The sequence below is a fragment of the Hydra viridissima genome, unplaced genomic scaffold (assembly GCF_058129835.1).
Source record: "Hydra viridissima isolate aposymbiotic clone 2 unplaced genomic scaffold, HvirCarnegie_v1 scaffold_2, whole genome shotgun sequence".
NCBI classification, from domain to species: domain Eukaryota; kingdom Metazoa; phylum Cnidaria; class Hydrozoa; order Anthoathecata; family Hydridae; genus Hydra; species Hydra viridissima.
The window spans coordinates 19,795,698-19,814,684 of NW_028324301.1; the positions used below are offsets into that span (position 1 = coordinate 19,795,698).

General features: G+C 28.0%; 3 protein-coding genes across 11 annotated transcripts; all 3 read right to left on the bottom strand.

The window, feature by feature from the left end:
* Positions 1 to 1,294: 1,294 nt before the first annotated feature.
* On the bottom strand, positions 1,295 to 3,836 carry LOC145185462 (poly(U)-specific endoribonuclease-B-like). Its single transcript, XM_090080340.1, has 6 exons — positions 3,525 to 3,836; positions 3,277 to 3,307; positions 2,825 to 3,036; positions 2,241 to 2,475; positions 1,946 to 2,096; positions 1,295 to 1,581 (listed from the first exon to the last, which is right to left on the bottom strand). Exons 1-6 carry the CDS (start codon positions 3,565 to 3,567, stop codon positions 1,354 to 1,356), a joined length of 900 nt encoding a protein of 299 aa, XP_089936466.1. The 5' UTR covers positions 3,568 to 3,836; the 3' UTR covers positions 1,295 to 1,353.
* A 2,983-nt stretch (positions 3,837 to 6,819) lies between these two features.
* LOC145185347 (regulator of G protein signaling 17-like) lies at positions 6,820 to 12,308 on the bottom strand. Of its 8 annotated transcripts, none has more exons than XM_090078596.1 (7): positions 12,292 to 12,308; positions 10,622 to 10,676; positions 8,783 to 8,877; positions 8,644 to 8,673; positions 7,922 to 7,986; positions 7,376 to 7,539; positions 6,820 to 7,258 (listed from the first exon to the last, which is right to left on the bottom strand). In XM_090078596.1, exons 3-7 carry the CDS (start codon positions 8,872 to 8,874, stop codon positions 7,097 to 7,099), a joined length of 513 nt encoding a protein of 170 aa, XP_089934722.1. In that variant the 5' UTR covers positions 8,875 to 8,877; positions 10,622 to 10,676; positions 12,292 to 12,308; the 3' UTR covers positions 6,820 to 7,096. The 8 variants fall into 8 exon arrangements, with proteins under 8 accessions (XP_089934722.1, XP_089934723.1, XP_089934720.1 ...); XM_090078597.1 differs by lacking the exon at positions 12,292 to 12,308 and adding an exon at positions 11,003 to 11,020; XM_090078594.1 differs by lacking the exons at positions 10,622 to 10,676; positions 12,292 to 12,308 and adding an exon at positions 9,956 to 10,111.
* A 1,197-nt stretch (positions 12,309 to 13,505) lies between these two features.
* Positions 13,506 to 18,299, bottom strand: LOC145183634 (adenosine 3'-phospho 5'-phosphosulfate transporter 2-like). Of its 2 annotated transcripts, none has more exons than XM_090078591.1 (9): positions 18,135 to 18,299; positions 17,884 to 18,008; positions 17,075 to 17,188; positions 15,857 to 15,964; positions 14,992 to 15,089; positions 14,686 to 14,778; positions 14,450 to 14,561; positions 13,985 to 14,054; positions 13,506 to 13,892 (listed from the first exon to the last, which is right to left on the bottom strand). In XM_090078591.1, the coding sequence occupies exons 3-9, from the start codon at positions 17,178 to 17,180 to the stop codon at positions 13,727 to 13,729; spliced, it is 753 nt and encodes a 250-aa protein (XP_089934717.1). In that variant the 5' UTR covers positions 17,181 to 17,188; positions 17,884 to 18,008; positions 18,135 to 18,299; the 3' UTR covers positions 13,506 to 13,726. The 2 variants fall into 2 exon arrangements, with proteins under 2 accessions (XP_089934717.1, XP_089934716.1); XM_090078590.1 differs by having other exon boundaries at positions 17,075 to 17,229; positions 18,135 to 18,296.
* Positions 18,300 to 18,987: the final 688 nt, after the last annotated feature.

Below are 18,987 nucleotides of genomic sequence, written 5' to 3' on the forward strand. Positions count from 1 at the left end.
TTAGACCAGTTTAAGACATCTTTAAGACCAATTTCAAGACGTCTTAAATTCGTATTAAAAACAACTTGTTGTCAGGTGGAGTAGACCTTAAAAGTTAAATGTTGAAACAATCATGCGGCTTCCTTTCAATCTTTTCCACTTATAAAAAAAAAATAATCATGATCAAAAAAATGTTGTAATTAAATAACATTTAAAGTTGGCCTTCTTATCTTAAAATCTGAGTGATGCATTGCAAAAAACTTGGATATTAAATATTATCTTTTTTTTGTTTTGTTTTATTTTTTTTCTCATGTATTCTAATGTAATAATCAGCATTTTACTTTATATACTGATTTCTAAACATTGCGCTATTTTTATTAATTTTTAACATTTGCTATATTTATTCTATGAAATGTTGATGTATTCAAATTAATTGACAGAAAATTGGCAGCAAAAAGTACACCAATATGTAATGTGTTTCAATACTCATTCAGCAATTAGTTAATCATCAACTTTAACTAACCAGCTCTTTTGAAACAACCTAGTTCTAAATTTAAATTGGACAGATTCTGTACTCTAATAATCAGGTGAAATTCTAACTAAATTATTAGTTTCATCGCAAAATGCAGATGAAGATGATAATTTATAGTACTCTCTCTCTCGGGCTTTCATCCGGGAAACACAAAAAAAAGACTTCGCCAAGAAAAAAAATTTTTGTTCTGAGAGTAGTACCGTCCAGCCTTGGACATGATACCAGAACATTTAAGACCAATCGGAATTTGATAAAGCGTACTAAAGCGAAGCCATTGAGTTACCAAACCATGCAATCTACTAGCAGAGTTTCCAATTTTTCTTTAACTGTCGATTGGGATGGTAAATTGGTGGAGGTTGACATCTTATAAACAGCATTGTGCAAGTCCCCAGCACTGGTTTTGGTGTTAAATAGTTGTTGACTGTTCCAAAATCTTCATTAGGAATAGGTGAAGTACAAGCATCTGCAGTTGTTCAGAAATCCTTATCTTCAATTAATCAAAAAAGACACATTAGCGTTGCTATTCAACCATATATGAAGTGAGATGACATATGCGTCATCTAGCCCCTCCCATCGTTTTTGAAGACCCTGATTAAATGAATCTCTCTCTCTCTCTTTCTCTCTCTCTCTCTCTCTCTCTCTCTCTCTCTCTATATATATATATATATATATATATATATATATATATATATATATATATATATATATATATATATATATATATATATATATATATACATACATATATATATATCCCCTGTGATTTTAAGATGCTGTCTTAAATTTAAACTTTACGACGTATAATTTTTCTAAAGTAAAAATTTGCTTTTTTTTTACATTTTTTATAAGATATCAGGATAGCAGGTTCCAATACTTTTTCCTCTGTTAATCCCAAAGCAAGTAACTTTCACTGGAGTACCATCAATCGTAAATTTAAATTCAGGATATTCCATCAAGTAGATCGTGGTGTATACAGCTAATTCATATTCGGGTGACGTGCCAACGAATGTTGAGCCTATAGGTTTTACTGCATTGTGCCATGTGAACCTGCTCATCAAAATATACGAGCTCTATAAATAAATAGAAACAAAATACAATTCTAATAAACGTTTAAGTGTAATAAAAGTTTAACTCAAAATAAATTTCGCGTTACAATAGTGACATCCGTTTGAAAGAAATGAAAAAAGCACTCGTTAAAAAAACATTTTATGTTTATTAATTTATCAAATATTTATTGTGTAAATGTCTTATGTAAATATAGCAAACTAATCGTTTTCAATTTTAATTATTTATGTCATCAATATTGATGACATAAATTGATTGCAGATTGCAGAACAGGATTGCAGACCGTATTCTTTTTTATTGCTAATACGTGTTTGTCTTTTTTAAAATTTTGTTAATTTTAAAGCAACTTTCAAAAATAAAAAATCTTACATATCCTTTTTTCAAATAACCTAAGTAGTTCACATAGTTATTTTGCTCTTGTAGATACATTTGAATCCAGTTATGAAATCCGGATACTTTCTTCGACTCTTGGTCAATCTCCCCGACAAATACATGTTCAAATCCTGATGAGTCTTCAATTCTACATGAAGTAATGGTAAAACAACTTTTAAAAAAACTGCACTTTATAGTTTACTCAAGAAAATATGACTAAGCATTCAATAAAAAGTTTTCTTGTTTTCAGAAACTATTTGGATTTTACAAAAGCTGAAATTGTTTTAATTACCTTGTTGCTGCTTTTCTGTAATAAGGTTTAAACCATAACTCCTCCAACTTTTGTCGAAAGTCGTTCATACTGTTTCCGACTTTTCCTCTTGCTTTTAGAAACCTATGGACCTCTTTTATGACCTCCGTCTCTGATATCAATCGAAGAAATTCATTATTTTCAGATATTTCTGACGTTGTGACGGATTCTTTTTCTCCGACATTTTTATTGTAGTTGTCAAGAAGCTTAATGAAAGCTAAAAAAATAGTTTTTCAGGATTTTTAACTTTTGCAACATTTTTTTTTTTAATGATAAATTTTTTAGACCGTCGGAAGGTTCTATGTGGATAAAGGAGAAAAACCAAAAAATGGATACTTAAAAAGCAGTATCAGTACAAAGCTACATTTGTTCTTAAAACATCAAATGTAACTTCTAAATTCGGATTTATCAAAATTCAAATTAATTTGAAATGATCCTTTTATAACAAAATTTGAAAAAAGAAAAAGGAGCACATTAATGTTGTTGAAAATCATTGAAACACACGCCAACAAGCCCTTTAGGTCCGACGATTCTGCTTTTATTCTAAAATAGATAATATTTTGTACCGTTAAACGTTGGCTTTTCTAGCAATAAACGATTTAAGGGATTAAATAATGGTCGAGTAGCGGAATCTCCAACTGCAGTTTCGCTCCAAGAAACTCGCCCTTGGATCAGTAACTGAATTTCCCGGCCATAAGTCAACCTACTTTTATCCAGCTGCCAAAGTTTGTCTAGCAGTAATAGCAACTGTGGATCATCTTGTGTAGCATTAGAAATTCTAAAGATAAAGTAAGATTTTTGGTACTTTGGTTTAAAAATCATTCATTCATTTTAAAAAAGTGATTAAATTGAAATTCTAACGAGAACGCTTTTCTATAGTTTAAAAATCATGTGTCAACGCATCTAACAACAAATCAATAGTTCAAAAATCATGTGTCAACGCATCTAACAACAAATCAATAGCTATAAAAGAATTGAAATAATCGCTCTGCTCTAAAAAAATTAAAAATTTCCTTACCTTGAAGCCTGGCGTTTAAGGCGTACACCGTCTGAAAAAGTTACCTACAGAAGTTACATTTAAATTGAAAAACTCCTCAAAATTTAAATTTAAAACCTGGATAAAATGAAAGATAAATTTTAATGCTAGGTTGATATCTGTTCTTTTTACAAAAAACCTTTCATGAAAAATATCTGTCATTTTTAGTTTGATTTTTTCGCTTCTACATAATCGATTTAACATAATAATTTCTAGAAAATCGCACAAACCTAAAAAAGCGACGATAAAACACAGCATAAAATAGAACTCCATCTTTTTCTCCTATTTATAACTGAGAGCTTCTTGAGTTTATTTATGATAATGAGCTTCTTTAGTTTATTTAAACAAGAAAAAGGAGTAAATATTTAACGCATATCTTCAGGCTGAAAAAACACACTTAAGGTGTATTTTTAAATTATGCAATTATAAAAAAATGATAAAGTATCACTGAGTTTTCTGATTTTGTCATCTTAACCGTGATCATCATAACTGCGCAACAACTTTCAACAGAATAACTGCATACTTAAGTAAACATGAAAAGTTGTTTAACATCTACATGCCCTACTGAGTTTGAAATAATCTTAAATACCATCTACTTATGTAATTTAAGTGTTTAAATATTTTGACACGTTCATAGTTTTATTTTCACACGCTCACAACCCTGCAATGGTATACTTTGATACAAGTTCTTCTAAAAAGAAAGATGGACATAAAACATAGATGGCTAGGACATTATGTTGGTTTTAGCCTAAGAGAGTATTTATAAAAATCTGTAAACTAACAAAATTGTTTTAAATTACAGTGTTGCGGCGGAATGTTAGAACCATTTTTGAAATCACATTTCAGCTTCAAACCATTAAAATGAGGAAATGGCAAGTTTGAAATAATAGTCAATAAAGTGAAACTTGAGAAATGAATTCTATTTTAGCATTAACTGGTAAACATCTGTTCGCTGGAAGCCTAACTTCTCAACCCATAAATCTTTCTTTTTTAATCTTAAAATTAAATGTTTTAAATAAAACGTTTGTAATACTTAATCGTTTATAATACTTAAAAAAAGAATCGGTTAGGGAAAGGATTAAAAAACCGGGCCGCCGAAAACCTTTACAGATGAAGAAGCAAAAGTTATCGGATTTTTTCATCTGCGTGCCATTTGTTTATTGAAAAGTATTATTTAGCATGTTAATGTAGGTGTGATGCAAAAGTGTGATTTCAAATATTTAACAAATTGCTGACAGCATGAAACAAGATTTACACATTAGAAAGGAGTGGGAGGAGGAGAAAGGTTTGTCAATAAATTAGTTTTATAAAGGTTTATGATTGACTTTCAACAACTAGTTGTCAAGCAACGAAACTTTTTTTTCGCACAGTTTTCTTTACTTAGCAAACATGAAGAAAACAAGTCTTAATAGCAAAGCAGTGCTTTAGAATTCTGAGATGTGAAAATACCTGCAATATTGGAGAAAAGCAAACAGAAAACATTGAACAAATTTAAGCTTCAGAACGATGTTTTAAATAATTCGCTTTTGCACCACACCATTAGAAGAGAACATTATCATTAACGAATTTACAATCAAAAATATCTATCAAATGAGTTGTTACTGAATGCAAATTATTCCAATTATGCTAAAATAGTATTTACAAAAAGTAAATGAAAAACTTAATTAAATATGTGGAAAAGGTTACCCTCATGCCCAATCATCGAAGGATGATTATGTATAATGAGTTTTTACAAGAACGTAATTAAGACTTATTCAACCTGTCATGTAAGTAAACAATCAGAGGATAAAGCATAATAAAGAAAATGAATTTAAAAAAAGCGATTAGGAAAAAATGTACACATAGCGACATGTTTGCCTGTGAAGTAAATAAATGATAAGTAGGTAAAGTAACAAAAACAAACAATAATGGAGAACTATAAAAGCTAAAAAAAAATTTAAGAAGAGTTTTTGGGAGATCAGACTTTTTGGAAAATTAGTTTTAAAGAGAGCTTTTGTGATTAAAGAGCCTTTGCATAAATAAGAAGTTTTAAAGGTGAACAAAAAGAAGAAATTTTTAATAAACAGAAGAAAGAAAGAGTTAAACAGAAATCAGAGAAAATATTGGTTTAAGTAAGCGAAAGTTTTGCCCTTTTTAATAAAGAAAAAGAAGAAAGAGATATTTGTTTAAAGAAGAAGAATAAAAGAGGTATAATTGATAAAAATGGTATTAAATATTACAAGGAGAGTAAGAATATATAAATTGTAATTTTTTATTAACGTAATGAATACAAGAGTACTAACTACCATTACACATTAATAGAACAATATAATGAGAATTAATGTATAGTAGAATTTACTGAGGACGGACAACACAACCTAAACTCTTTAACAATTAATTCTTGCCCTTTCTTAACCAAACGGTCCCCAGACCCTCACGCTAACAGAGAGCGCAAAAACAACCCTCAAAAACAAAAAATAAAAACATTAACGAAAAGACCGCCCTATCAATGTATATATATTTTTACTGTTAACATTTCAACGTGAACTTTAAAAAATGTTTGATAAAAAAGAGAACATAAGAAGCTTTTTTAAAAATGAATAAATGTAAAAAAATGATTTAAATATAAAAGCTAAAGTAGTTTTCCTGAAATATTTAGTTGTTAAGTAATATAAGAATATAATAGACAAAGAATATCAAAGTGGAAGTATAAAAAAGCAAACAGCAGAAAGAAAAATCTGACAAACAGCAAGCAACAGACAGTAAAAAAAATATCAAAAATGAATAATTTTTTTCTAATCTCCTGATATAGTATGTGAGGAGAATAGATCATTGACAAATGAATCAAACCCAGCAACAAAAAGTCCATTACGGAACGTGAGTATCGGTGTTATCCAGTGCAACAACTCAGAAAGAAAATTTGCCAAATAGCAATATAAGAATGCTGTGTTGTTTAGAAGGAAAAATTACTTAAATATATGTTATTATTATCATTATTATTGTAATTGTTATTTTTATTATTATCGTTATTATTATTAGAACTGGCCTATTTATTCACTATCCACTCGAAAAATATTTTATTCCTTCTGTTTGCTTTTTATAGACTTGGTTAACAACTTCAGAACTAGATTCATTGACTGGTCACATGAATTGCGTTCATTGCAGAGGCATGAACAAAGCAAAAAGCACCAGCGCTATTTTTTAAAAGTCACAATAAAAGAAAAAATGATACTCAGAATTGTAGGATGAAAAGCATTGCTGAAGGGAAGCTCTGAGAAGGATTTTTAAATGCTTGAAGTCTTTGTGCAATCGAGATCTCGAGGTTTTGAGGAGTTAAGGTCTATCTGTTAGAGGAGATTCAGAAGAAATAGGTCAATTTCTCAACGTCTAGGACTTCTTTGCAAAATTTGACTCGTTAGACACTTTGAAAATCGAGGAAATCTGGGTAGATGTCAAGATATATAAGCCAGATCAGGAAAACTTGATGAACGAAATTTTTACGACACAATTTTGTTGAAAAAATATGAAATTTAAGAATTCGGGATAAAAATTAAGTATTTATAATCAAATCATGTAAAGCCTACAACAGACATTTACCGGTTGAACACCCTTGAAAAAACAATTTTTCATTGTTTCGGGTATATCTAGTTAAAGATTTATCAAAACTTGTTTTCCAGATATTAATAATAAAGTTCACGCTAAATAGTTTCGAGCTAACTATCTCTTATTGTTTTGCATATTGCTTAATAAGCTTCAAATTTCTTTACTAGGGCTAAAAATAATGACTTGTGCGCATTCTTGAGAAATTTTGAATCCCCACTCTTTACTGGCAAAGTCGTTTGTATGTCTTTGACCGAAGAAACCTTGGCAGACAGTCTCTATACATAAGATTGAATATATAGTCTTGTGCAGATTTAAAAAGATCTTCGTGAGCTTCCGCTAACGCTTTTTCAATTTCAGCTTTATGGTTGGCGTTCAAACTAACCTGGAAAAACAATATGTAGATCAACTTTGAGAGTGATTTTTGGTTAAAATATGCATTCGCCATTTTTTATTCGCCATTTGCTTAAAAATTTTGTAACTTTTCGTGTGAAGTTATTACCTCATAAGGTGAGGCATTGGAAACGTAATTATTGAAAAGCGAAATGGCTTTGTTCTTCCTGTCTTTCAATGACATTCTTTTGTATTTATCGGCTTCGATCCAAAATCTTAAATTCTCATCACTGAATTGAGACTGCAAAAAGCCTTGGAACACTTTTTGTCCGACTAAATAGAAATAAATTGAAAAGCAAACAACGTATTGAAGAAAGAAGAAAAGAATCATTGAAATCGTAAAATATTGCATTAACTAAAGATTTTTTTTAAAAAAAATGTTACGTAATCAAATGGCTTCAAGAACTTTTTTAAAAAGAAGAAAAAGAAGAAAAAGAAGAAGAAGAAGAAAAGAATTTTATCAAAAAAAAAAAAAAAGAAAAATATTTTATCAAAAAAAAGCACAATTATTTAGACATCTTTTTCAGGAGTGAAAAATCAGGCCCTTACACCAGTGGATTATTGTTTAATCGGTTTGATGAATATTAAAGGAGACTTTAAACTGCATAAAAAGAAAATAGAACAAATAAATTAATTATAGCAAGATTATACTCACTTGGATGCCGTAACATTCCCTCAAAATTTATTGACCAAGTCTCGGCCTCCTCACGAAGGTTTTTCCTATACAAATAATAACTTCATCTAGAAATTTACTAATAAGGTTGGTTATAAAAATGTCTGAACAATTTTTTTTGTAATAAAAAAAGTTTCAAAACTAGGATTTGCTTTTACAAGAAAAATTTAAACTAGTTCCAATCAATTTGTTTCTAAAAAAACAAAAAACTCTTGCGCTTAAGAACTCACAAGTTATTTACTGATAGAACTCTGTTGATCCTATGAATGTCAAAAACAAATGGATTAGAAAAATATTGATAACTAAATGACATTCTATTTATTTTTTTGCCAGAAAATTTTGGAGCAGGTGAAAATTACTAAACATACGAGTTACTGGAACAATTTCGCGCGTTGATTCTATGCAAGAAAACCTGAAGAAAGGGCCTCATAAAATGTAATTTGGAGGTTAGCCCACAAAAAAATACAAAGGTTACTAGGGCATACTAATTTTTGTAGCTGTCTCCACACTACAAAAAAAATGTCGTGGTTTGTAAACATCTGCAGTACCCCAATGCTATTTTATATAATTCTTTTATAAGTTTGTTCGAAATTAATTAATGGATTTTTAAATTATTTATGAAAATATTGATAGTTATTTTTAAAAATTAAAAAAATTGAAATAAAAGAATTAGTTAAAAATGAAAAAAAAAAAGTATGTGCTACCTATCCACTCCATCGGCTACATACTGTGTCCTAAGAAACATTCAAGAACTTTGCTAATAATCCAAAATTTAAAAAGGAAATTTAACTTGGAAACCAGTACTTCTCACTTAATACACACAAAAATATTTTTGAAACTTACCTTAAACAGCCGCATACGTAAGTTGCCTTATTAAAGTTTTCTTGAGGATTTTGTTGTGAGTGGGGAGAAATAACAGAGCGTCCGCCACCCATTAACTAAAATACAACAACATAATTTTCGGAAAACTCTACAAATTCCAGCCATGCATTTAGAAATAATCAGATCAAAAAATTTTCCTGGCTCAATTAAAAAAAAACAAAAAAAACGAAGGCAATTATCAACATTTAGTACTGGTAAAAAGCACAAGAGTTTTTAAAAAAAGGTTTGTTTGTTGTTATTGTTGCTATTAAAACACGAGCTGCATGAAAATGACACAACTTTTCTACGACTTTTCTAGAAGCTTGTTACAATTTTGTTCAAATTGTTGGAAAAAAAAATGGCCTTTTTGCTACCTCATAAATAAATAGTTCAATGTATCTTATAGATACAATTTCTGTAAATAAAAATGACCAAATATGAAATTTATTGTATTTTTACCCTTCAGTAATTTAATTCATTCAAATTTTTTAAATATAGAATTACAAGACAAATGATATATAATGATGTTGAAATGAAAAGTTATATATTTATGTAAGTATGTGAAACATATAAAAATATCAAAAAAAATGACTCCAGATAAAAAATATCCACAAGTTTGTAATTATTACCACACAACATAACAAAACAACAACGCATTACCTCGTTTACAACTTTCTTTCAAGTTCGAAAAGGATTAGATCATTATAAAAGTTTCATTGAAACCTACTTTTGGGAAACCGCATATAAATACGGAAATATAACAAAAAGCAAAATTTATTTCGCAGGTGCAAAAAGTTAAGGGGAGAAAAAAAGAAAACAATAAAAAAAAAAAAAAAAAACAATCAAAAATATGAAAAATGTACTGCGGAATCCGTTAGTATCTAAACATTTTTATAAACTGGAAGTTTTTACACCAAACATGGATTTCAAATAAAAATAAATGCTATTGCATTTATTTTAAGCAAAGGAAAAAAAAACACTATACTAGATTATCTTGTCTAATATCAAGTGCTCAGAAGAGAATTATTTACGTAATAAGCACTTTGGACAAATACCTTTAAAAATTGAAACGTTTGCTATTAGCTATTATCTAAACTACCTCTTTTACCCTTTACTACCTGGATTATTTAATCTCTATTTCTTCTATTAATTTACCTTTTCTATTTCTTTTACTTCTTTTATACTTCTTGGTAAAAAAACTTCAAATGTTTTACAAGAGACAGTTTCAAATGAACACAACACGCACGAGGAATGCAAAGGGTTGCTCTTAAAAAGCATTTACTGAAACAAAATGAAATGAAGATTCTACGCAGGTGAACGTTTTAAATAAATTTAATTGGTAAAAAAGAAGCGAAGGAAAATAAATTGTTATTATATACATGAGTAAAGCCTACTTTATGGTATCTGTTAAATAGTGAAAAAAATAAAAAATAAAAAACAAAAACAAAAATAAACCACAGAACAACAAAGAGATATTGAACAATCACAAATCTACTTTATCAGACCTAAATTATAAATCACACAGATCTCATATAGATTCCATGCAATATGAAATCTTAATACACTATAAATAAACCTTAATAAACCTTGTGAAACTTTTTATAAGAAAAGAAGTTTTAGATTAAACTAAAACAAGAATTTAAAAATGGAAATGAGCAACATGTTTAGACGGCAAACTTAATAACACTCAGGTAACCATAATTAAGAGGTGAATCCATTTAACAAAAACTTATGGAAAAAATTTTTATTCTCAAGAGACTCAAAATCTCCTTAACAATAGTAGTTAACTTTTTGAAAAAAATTCGTTTAAATTCCTTTTACCTCATTGTTAAGTGGGGCTTACTGCTTATAACATGAACAAATACAACACACCATTCTAAAAGAAAAAAAAGAAAAAAAAAAAAAAGAATAACTATTTAACTTTAAGATTTCACAAATTTATTTGAGTTAGAAAAATAAGATGATAAAAAGAATAAAGAGTTTATCTAAGTTCCTTTTTCTTTAGCATCGCGTTAGTTAAGATTTTTATTCATTCTTTAAAGCTTGAAGAAGAATTCCTTTTGTTGAGAAAGTTCAGAAAAAAATGAATTTCCACAAAAAAATATTTGAAAATATGTTCGTGTTTTTGTGAAAATTCATTTTTTCTGAGCTTTTAGAGAAAATTAGTTTAAAAGTTGTCAAACTAAAAAAAGTTTACATAACCTTTTCGCTTTGGAAATGTTTTACATTTTGATGACATTAGCCTTCTTAAATAGAATAAAGTTCACGACAGATCTCTCCTTATGTTTAATCATATGCGAACCAGGTTGTATTAATTAAAAGAAATCTTTTGCAGGACAAAAATGTTTTTTCAAATTGTTGTCTAAAAGTCGTTAGGCTTGAGTTTAGTTTTAGAGAAAGAGCAAATATATTGGAACAGGGTTAACAAAATTTTTCGATATTGGTATAGTTTGATAAATAATATTGTTTAGGAAATAACTTTTTTTATACACATTTAGATAGACTTTAACATCTTATTCATTATTTGACAAAAAATTCGAAGTAGAGTTTTTATTTGTCCAAAATAAAACCCAAGGCAAAATGTCTTGAAATGTTTCAAGCACATACAAAGTCTATGTGATTTTAAAGAAATTCTTAGTATAGAATCCCAAAAGGCTATAAGAGCTCAATTGGATTTCAAAAAAAATTGTTTTCTTGGGAATTTCTTGGATCAAGGATTATACAGTTTTTTTTTGTTTAGACAGTGATGTTTGTTTTTAACTGTCTTTCGTTTTTGTAAATCAGATTTTAGAGTTGCGGTGGATTAAATGTAAATTTTTCATTCAAATCTTAGCAGATTCAGTGTGTATTTCATTATTAACCTTCTTGTGTTTAGACACTTTAACACAGTTTGCCTGAAAAATTAAACCTTCTTAAAATGTAGGCCCCTCAAGTTTTTAAATTTCACAGTTTGATTGATTCTAATTTTTTATTAAAGTTTAATTTCATTAAAGTCATTAAATTTCATTAAAGATGTTGGATTCCTAGGATCTTCTATGAAATATGTTAATTTGTTTAAACATGAAATTTTAATCGCTTAAAATAAAACAAGTAAGCTACAAGAAAAAAAAAACCTCATTAAAAGCTAAACAACTAAGTCTCAGAGGGAGCTTTCAAAAAGCCTACAAAATTATAAAATGAAGATTATTTTACGCAAATGCTGAGGAAAAAAATCTTGATTTTTAATTTTAAAGTAAAAATAGTAATGTAAAAAAAAAAAAGAAGAATTCTATTAAGAAGAACTTGAGTCCCATAAAAACTCTGTTTAACTTAAGTAATGAACAAAAGATTTTGTGTTCCAAACTTTATTTTGCTCCGGTATATATCTTTTATCTATTATGAGATAAACTAAAAAAGGATACAAAATTTTAAATTTTTGTTATTTCGCCTGGCCGCAATTTATTATCTTTTTAAATATTTATTTAGAACAGCCATGTTTTAATTATGATTACTTTCCAGCCATCAACAACCAACCACCAACATTCAACAACCAACCACCAACTACCAAGCACTAACCTCGAACCTTCAACTACTAAATTTCTCTAAATTATTAAATAGGAAGTGGGTGACAATATAATTTAGACTGTTTAAATAGTTCGTAAAATTTTTTTCTAAAAATTTCATTGAAACCTGTGCAATAGTAAAAAGTTTTTTAGTCCAAATTGGTAGAGCTGTTCTTATTTTGTCCCATTTACTTCTTGAAAACAATTTGATTTTTTTGAATACATTTCCAGGCATTTTATTTCTCTCATCGCTATAATTTGTTTTAGTTTTTTTGGGGTTGGTAAATTCATACAAATTATTTGTTAGTTAAAAATGAATTAATGAAGAACGTTGTGCGTAAATAATCTCTTAGCTCAAAAAAGCAACTTATGTACAAATCAATAAAAAAAAAAAAAAAGTCGTCCCATAGAGTTTCCTTTACACTTATTAACAAAAGGTGGACCGAGAATATAGGGCAATAACACAATTTCAATAACTCCACCTCTCTTTAAAAAGAAAAGTCCAACTTGGTTATTTTTGCTTAAATTTAATCAGAAAAAAACTTTTCGATTTTAAAAAATGGAAAATTTTAACATTCAACTAATTTGAGATTTTTACCACCACGCTTTTCCTTATTCGCGGTCAGATTCAGTCGTGAATATGATATTTATATACATAGGGAACATCCTTGCTTTATGACTAGTTTTATTTTACATGATGCGTATTTAAAATTTTCTTAGTTAAGTAAGAGTTGGTTTGGGCAAATATACATAAAACTTAATAAAGAAAAATGAAACTAGAGTGCTTTTGATCGCAAACACAGTGTTTAAAGTAGCTTTCAACTAACTGTTTTTTAATTTGCGTACTCAACTAGTAGTTTTAGCACATGCATTCCAGACCACTTTGAAAAGTCCAGTTTTTCCAAAAAAAATGCGCTAATAGGCTAAATCTGTAAAACAAGACTACTTTATATAACAAAAATAGTAATTACATAAAGGCTGCATACTAAAACTTAAGTTAATAGCGAAAAGCTTGGGTTGTTTGATTCATTTGACTCCAAAAACAAGTCCGGCTGCCGTACAAACAATGAGCGAACAAATATTTAAAAGCGCTCGGCAACGCCAAAATCAGTAAAACAATACAATAAGGATCATAGGTAAATCATATATAGATCATAAATTCCGAGGTAATTTGAATCTCTATTATCTCTATACCAGTTTTGTTTAAAACTATCATAGTTAGATATTGTCATAAGTATTTACAGATATTAGAATAAAAAGCTATCAAACAATTAAATAAATTTAAATAAAAATTAAGCATAAATATCAAATTAAATCCCGTAATTGAAGTTGAATTGGTAGTAGATTTTAATCATGTTTTTTCACTATTTGATCTATTGTGCATTTATACTTTGATCACACTGCCTTCTGTATATGGGTGTATTTTTTTACTAAATCTTAAACAAATTCGATGGATCCACATAACAATTTGAACATCAATTTTCTGCTTGTTTTTTTGATACATATTTAAAGAGATGGCAAATAATACAATCAAACCGGACCACAGGTACCTTAAATGTAAACGAACCAGTAAAATTGAACCATTAAAAAATATCAAAGAAAAATAACTATGGTAAAAAACAAGCAGCAACTAAGAACTTACTGGAATGTGAAGGGTTTTGCAAAAATCACAAAAGATAAGGTAATAGTGACTGCTTTACGAAATGTGGTCACTAAAAAAAAAAAATATTTAAAAAAACCCTTCTTCAAAAATTTAAATCTAAATTTTTCATCTTATATAAAAGGATGCTGAAAACAGGATAAACAATTTCAAAGTTTATGGTCGAAAACTAAAATCTACTTCTAAAAAAATCTACTGTAAAATGACAAAACTTAAAAGCTACTCTTCCAAAAAAATTGTCGTTGCCAATTTGTTTAGTTGTATTAAGAAGGTTATTGAATTATCTTGTTCATAGAGAAAAGTAAATAATTAAAAAAAAGTTTTAACTTTGTTTTCAAAAATTTTCATAGCAATTTTAACTGTATATATAAAAAGGTTTTAAATTTAGTTTTAAATCAGCTAGAAATTAAACCAAAAATACAGCAACAAAAATTATTGTAAATCAACCTGAAACTGCTAATAATGCACCAAAAACACGAACCAATGTCAGCACAAATGTTATACCAAGATACCCTGATATCGAGAAAATTAAAGAATATCCATATATTCTAAAGGGATCCTGAAATGACATAATGAAAAAAATTAAATTAAGAAAAAGAACTGACAACATTAACAAAGCTTCAAAGATTGGACATTTTTAAGAAAGGATTTCATTGATACATAAAAATAAATGATTAAAATACTGTTCTAAAGAAAATGAAACCATCAAGTAGAGAGCCAGTAGACAGCAAATAAACAAATATGTAAACAAAACCAATTCCATAGGAATACAAGACCTTTAAAGACAAAAAAACAGATATTAATTTTTAAACTTTGTAGCTTAATTTCTATATTTTTTTCTATATTTCTTAATTTCTATAAATTCTGAGAGAATAAGGTATTAGCATTTTCACCTTAATTCCATTAATTCAAACTGATACATATAACAATTTTTTTATCCTCTCAACATAAAAACGTAAAAATGCATTTTTATGGTAGTTTATTCTTACTACTTCAGTATTTGAAGCTTTAAATTCTTTCATTGCCTTCTCTTGAACATTTCCTATTACAGCATCAGCACACAGAGCAATGCTCAAGCATAAAACACCTAATTATATATTATATAAAGTACAGTAACATGTAAAGTATTAAAATATTTAGAGTATATACTGTAGCATATAAAAACTACATCTTATGTCAAGGTTTTTAAAGATATTTTTAAAGGTGGATTGAAAAGATGGAATGCAAAATGAAATTTTTCAATCATAAACCAACCATAACTTTAGTTTTTTATCAAATTGAAAATTTGGTTCTGTTAAAAAAAAGAAGCACTTTCACTGCTTTGTTTAGAGCATCCTCCTCCTCCTCTTCATCATCATCATCATCATCATCATCATCATCATCATCATCATCATCATCATCATCATCATCAACATCATCATCATCATCATCATCATCATCATCATCATCATCATCATCATCATCATCATCATCATCATCATCATCATCATCATCATCATCATCATCATCATCATCATCATCATCATCATCATCATCATCATCATCATCATCATCATCATCATCATCATCATCATCATCATCATCATCATCATCATCATCATCATCATCATCATCATCATCATCATCATCATCATCATCATCATCATCATCATCATCATCATCATCATCATCATCATCATCATCATCATCATCATCATCATCATCATCATCATCATCATCATCATCATCATCATCATCATCATCATCATCATCATCATCATCATCATCATCATCATCATCATCATCATCATCATCATCATCATCATCATCATCATCATCATCATCATCATCATCATCATCATCAATCATACAAACCTGTATAGCTGAATTCTGGAGATACAGTGGAATCAGCAAGAACAAAAAGAGTTAAACCAATACTCATTAATATACAAGCTGCAAAATCTAATATCTTGTACCTTTTACCTGAAGAAAAGGAAAATAATGGTCAAAAAAAAAATTTAAATCACTTAAAGTATATAAGTAACCATACTAAAAATCAATGCACAGTGGGATAGAATGTACCAAAATATCCAACCTTTATTGTAAACATTACATGCTAAAAATTTGTTACAAAAATTTACACATGTTGATTGCAGAAATATTTATTATAACAAACATTAAATATTAATTAAAATGTTATTTCATTTGATGAATAATTAAATTTGAAGAATATTTCATAACACTTTTCAATATATATTATCTCTCAATTTTCTTACTCTACAATTGTATAAAATCAACTTTACTGAGCACCATTTTAATTTATATGCTTTATATTGTTTCTTTAGCTTAGATTTTAAAACAGTTTAATGTAAGAGTAATCCTTAGTTTCTGTTCCAGTATCAGTTTTTATGTGTTGTATCTGTTTTGTGCCAGTTTTTATACAGTTAACTTACAGTTTTATATAGTTTTTATCAGATAAACTTTCTTCCAATATTCTCCAAATTCTTGCTTATATTAATCTACTGTTTAAAGTACATAAATTTCTTGCCATTTTTGCAATAAATAAATTTGTAACAAATAATTCATGCTCGCCAATAGTTGGTAATGCAAAAAACAATTCTTTAATAAGTTATTTATACACAAATATTTTCTAATAACTTTTTAACTACTAACCTATTATTCAAATTGTGTAATTATAAATATAAAATAGTAGTTTTTTTGGCACATGCTTGCATTGAAAAAAATTTTTTTTGTTGTATATATGGTGATTGTTGCTGCTTACCCTTAAATAAAATTTTAAACTTTTGTAACTTTTTCAGTATATGTTTTTTTATAATTCCTTAATATACTAATAGTCTTTTTAGAGTTATATGTCTGTTCAAGATCCTGCAAAATTATACAATTATTTAATAACATTCTTTGAGTTGTCATTTAATGAGAACAATTCTAGCCCACCTTAAGTCATGGTTAAATATTATTATTTAAGTCTTACACTTTTTAGAATGGAGTAAAGTAATGAATTTTAACCATTGGTAGAGTATTAAACTCAAAGTTTAAAACATTCTTTTACACAGCATTTAAAGTTGTACATACCTTGTATTATTATGCCACCCAACATGACTGGAACTAATTTGCAGCACTTAAATATTACTTGTGTTGGATAGTTAAGATAGCCAAGAGAACTATTTGACATTCCCATAGTACCAACTGTGAGAAAAGCCAATATACAATAGATTTTAAAAGGAATCCTGCAACAACAATAAAAAAAACTACATACTTACAAATGATAGAACTTATACTCATTTACACAAAAATCATTTTTTAAGGGTATGCACTATGCATTTTCTTATATGGTTAGAAATTGACCAACATCTATCTTTTAGTAAAAAAAAAAAATGACATTACTAGCTTAAATAAAAGAAAAAAGAAACAAAATTTAAAAAAATTCATTTACACAAAAAAAAAATAAAAGTAAATTTGGAATATTTTAAAGAATAGACAAGATTTCTGGAAAAAAAAAAAAGATTTACTTGATCCATAAATATTACTAAAAAAACAGCATTTTGATTGGTAAATAGAACATATTTCAAAAATTATAATAGCAATTGTAACCATAAGCAAAAAAGAAAAAAAAAAAGAAATATCTCTGTAATTTTACTTTTTTAAAATATATGATTGTTTTATTAATACTATTTTTGATAGCAGAAAAATTACTTCACTTGCATTCTATAGTTTTCATTATGTAAAACACTAAAATCCTTAGCTTTGAAGTTGAAAACAATACGTTAACTACTATATTGACCTCAATGGTTGAATGGTGGAATATTTAACAAATTGTTAATCTAAATGTTTCAAAGTTTTAAAAAACCAACAACTTAAAAAAGTAAAAAAAAAAAACAGACCTTCTTTCCAAATCTTTTTCCAACAATATAGACTGAAGTAACGCAAAAAATGTATAAAAGACAAACTGCACTAGAGTCAAGTACCAGCCATACGGTCTGAACAATGGTATACTGAACAAGAACTCCTTAAAAAAAGACACCAATAATTTATTTAAAGACTACTGGAAAGAATTGTAGCTTTAGACATAAAACAAATGCTCATCTGAAGTTAGTATGATAGGTAAGTGTTTCTTGCAACAAGGAATACATACTTGAAAATAACCATAGAGGAGATAAAAGAAGAAAACTCCACCAACACAAATAGTGAATTGCAGACTTTTTGAAAACTTTGATATATCAATGTTAAATAAAAGTAACTTCTCATCTAAATAAACTTCTTTCTTCAGATTGTACTCAGAAGAAAATTTCATATTGCTAAGGTGATATATGTTAACTCATAATTAAAGAAGTAGTAAACATTTTTTATATCTATTATAACAATTCATATGCGTTCTTACACACAGACACAGACACACACATGCACACACAAGCATGGACACACACACACACACACACATTTATTTACATAGTCTACTACTTATTGCACCTGAGTTGCTAATTTATTTTATTAATAAATTGGTAGCTTTAATTTCGTTTTTTTAAAATTGTATATTTTAGAGCTATCTTAATGACCTATATATATTGGTAGTTTTTTCTATATTCTGTTGATATTATTTTTGTAACTTTTGCTACCTAAAATTCCCACCCCTAATACAAGACTATCGAACCCAAAATTTGTCACTTTAATAATGACATTAATAGTCTGTTGAGAGTTGTGATTAATAGTCTGTTGAGAGTTGTCTTGTACAGAAAAGATAATGATAAATGTTAGCATGTTAGTTATTCATAATTAAACAATAAAATGACAAGTTTTGGGTTAGATATTCTTGCATTAGGGTTGCGAATTTATTTTAATTGTAGTGCACATTATGTTTATCTATTAAAAGTTATATCTGTAAACTACTGTGGATTAAAGTACATCTGTAAATCTATTAAGTGTTATATTTTTAAACCACAAAATCTTAAAAAACCTTTTTACCGGCATCACATTTGATATCCAGGGTC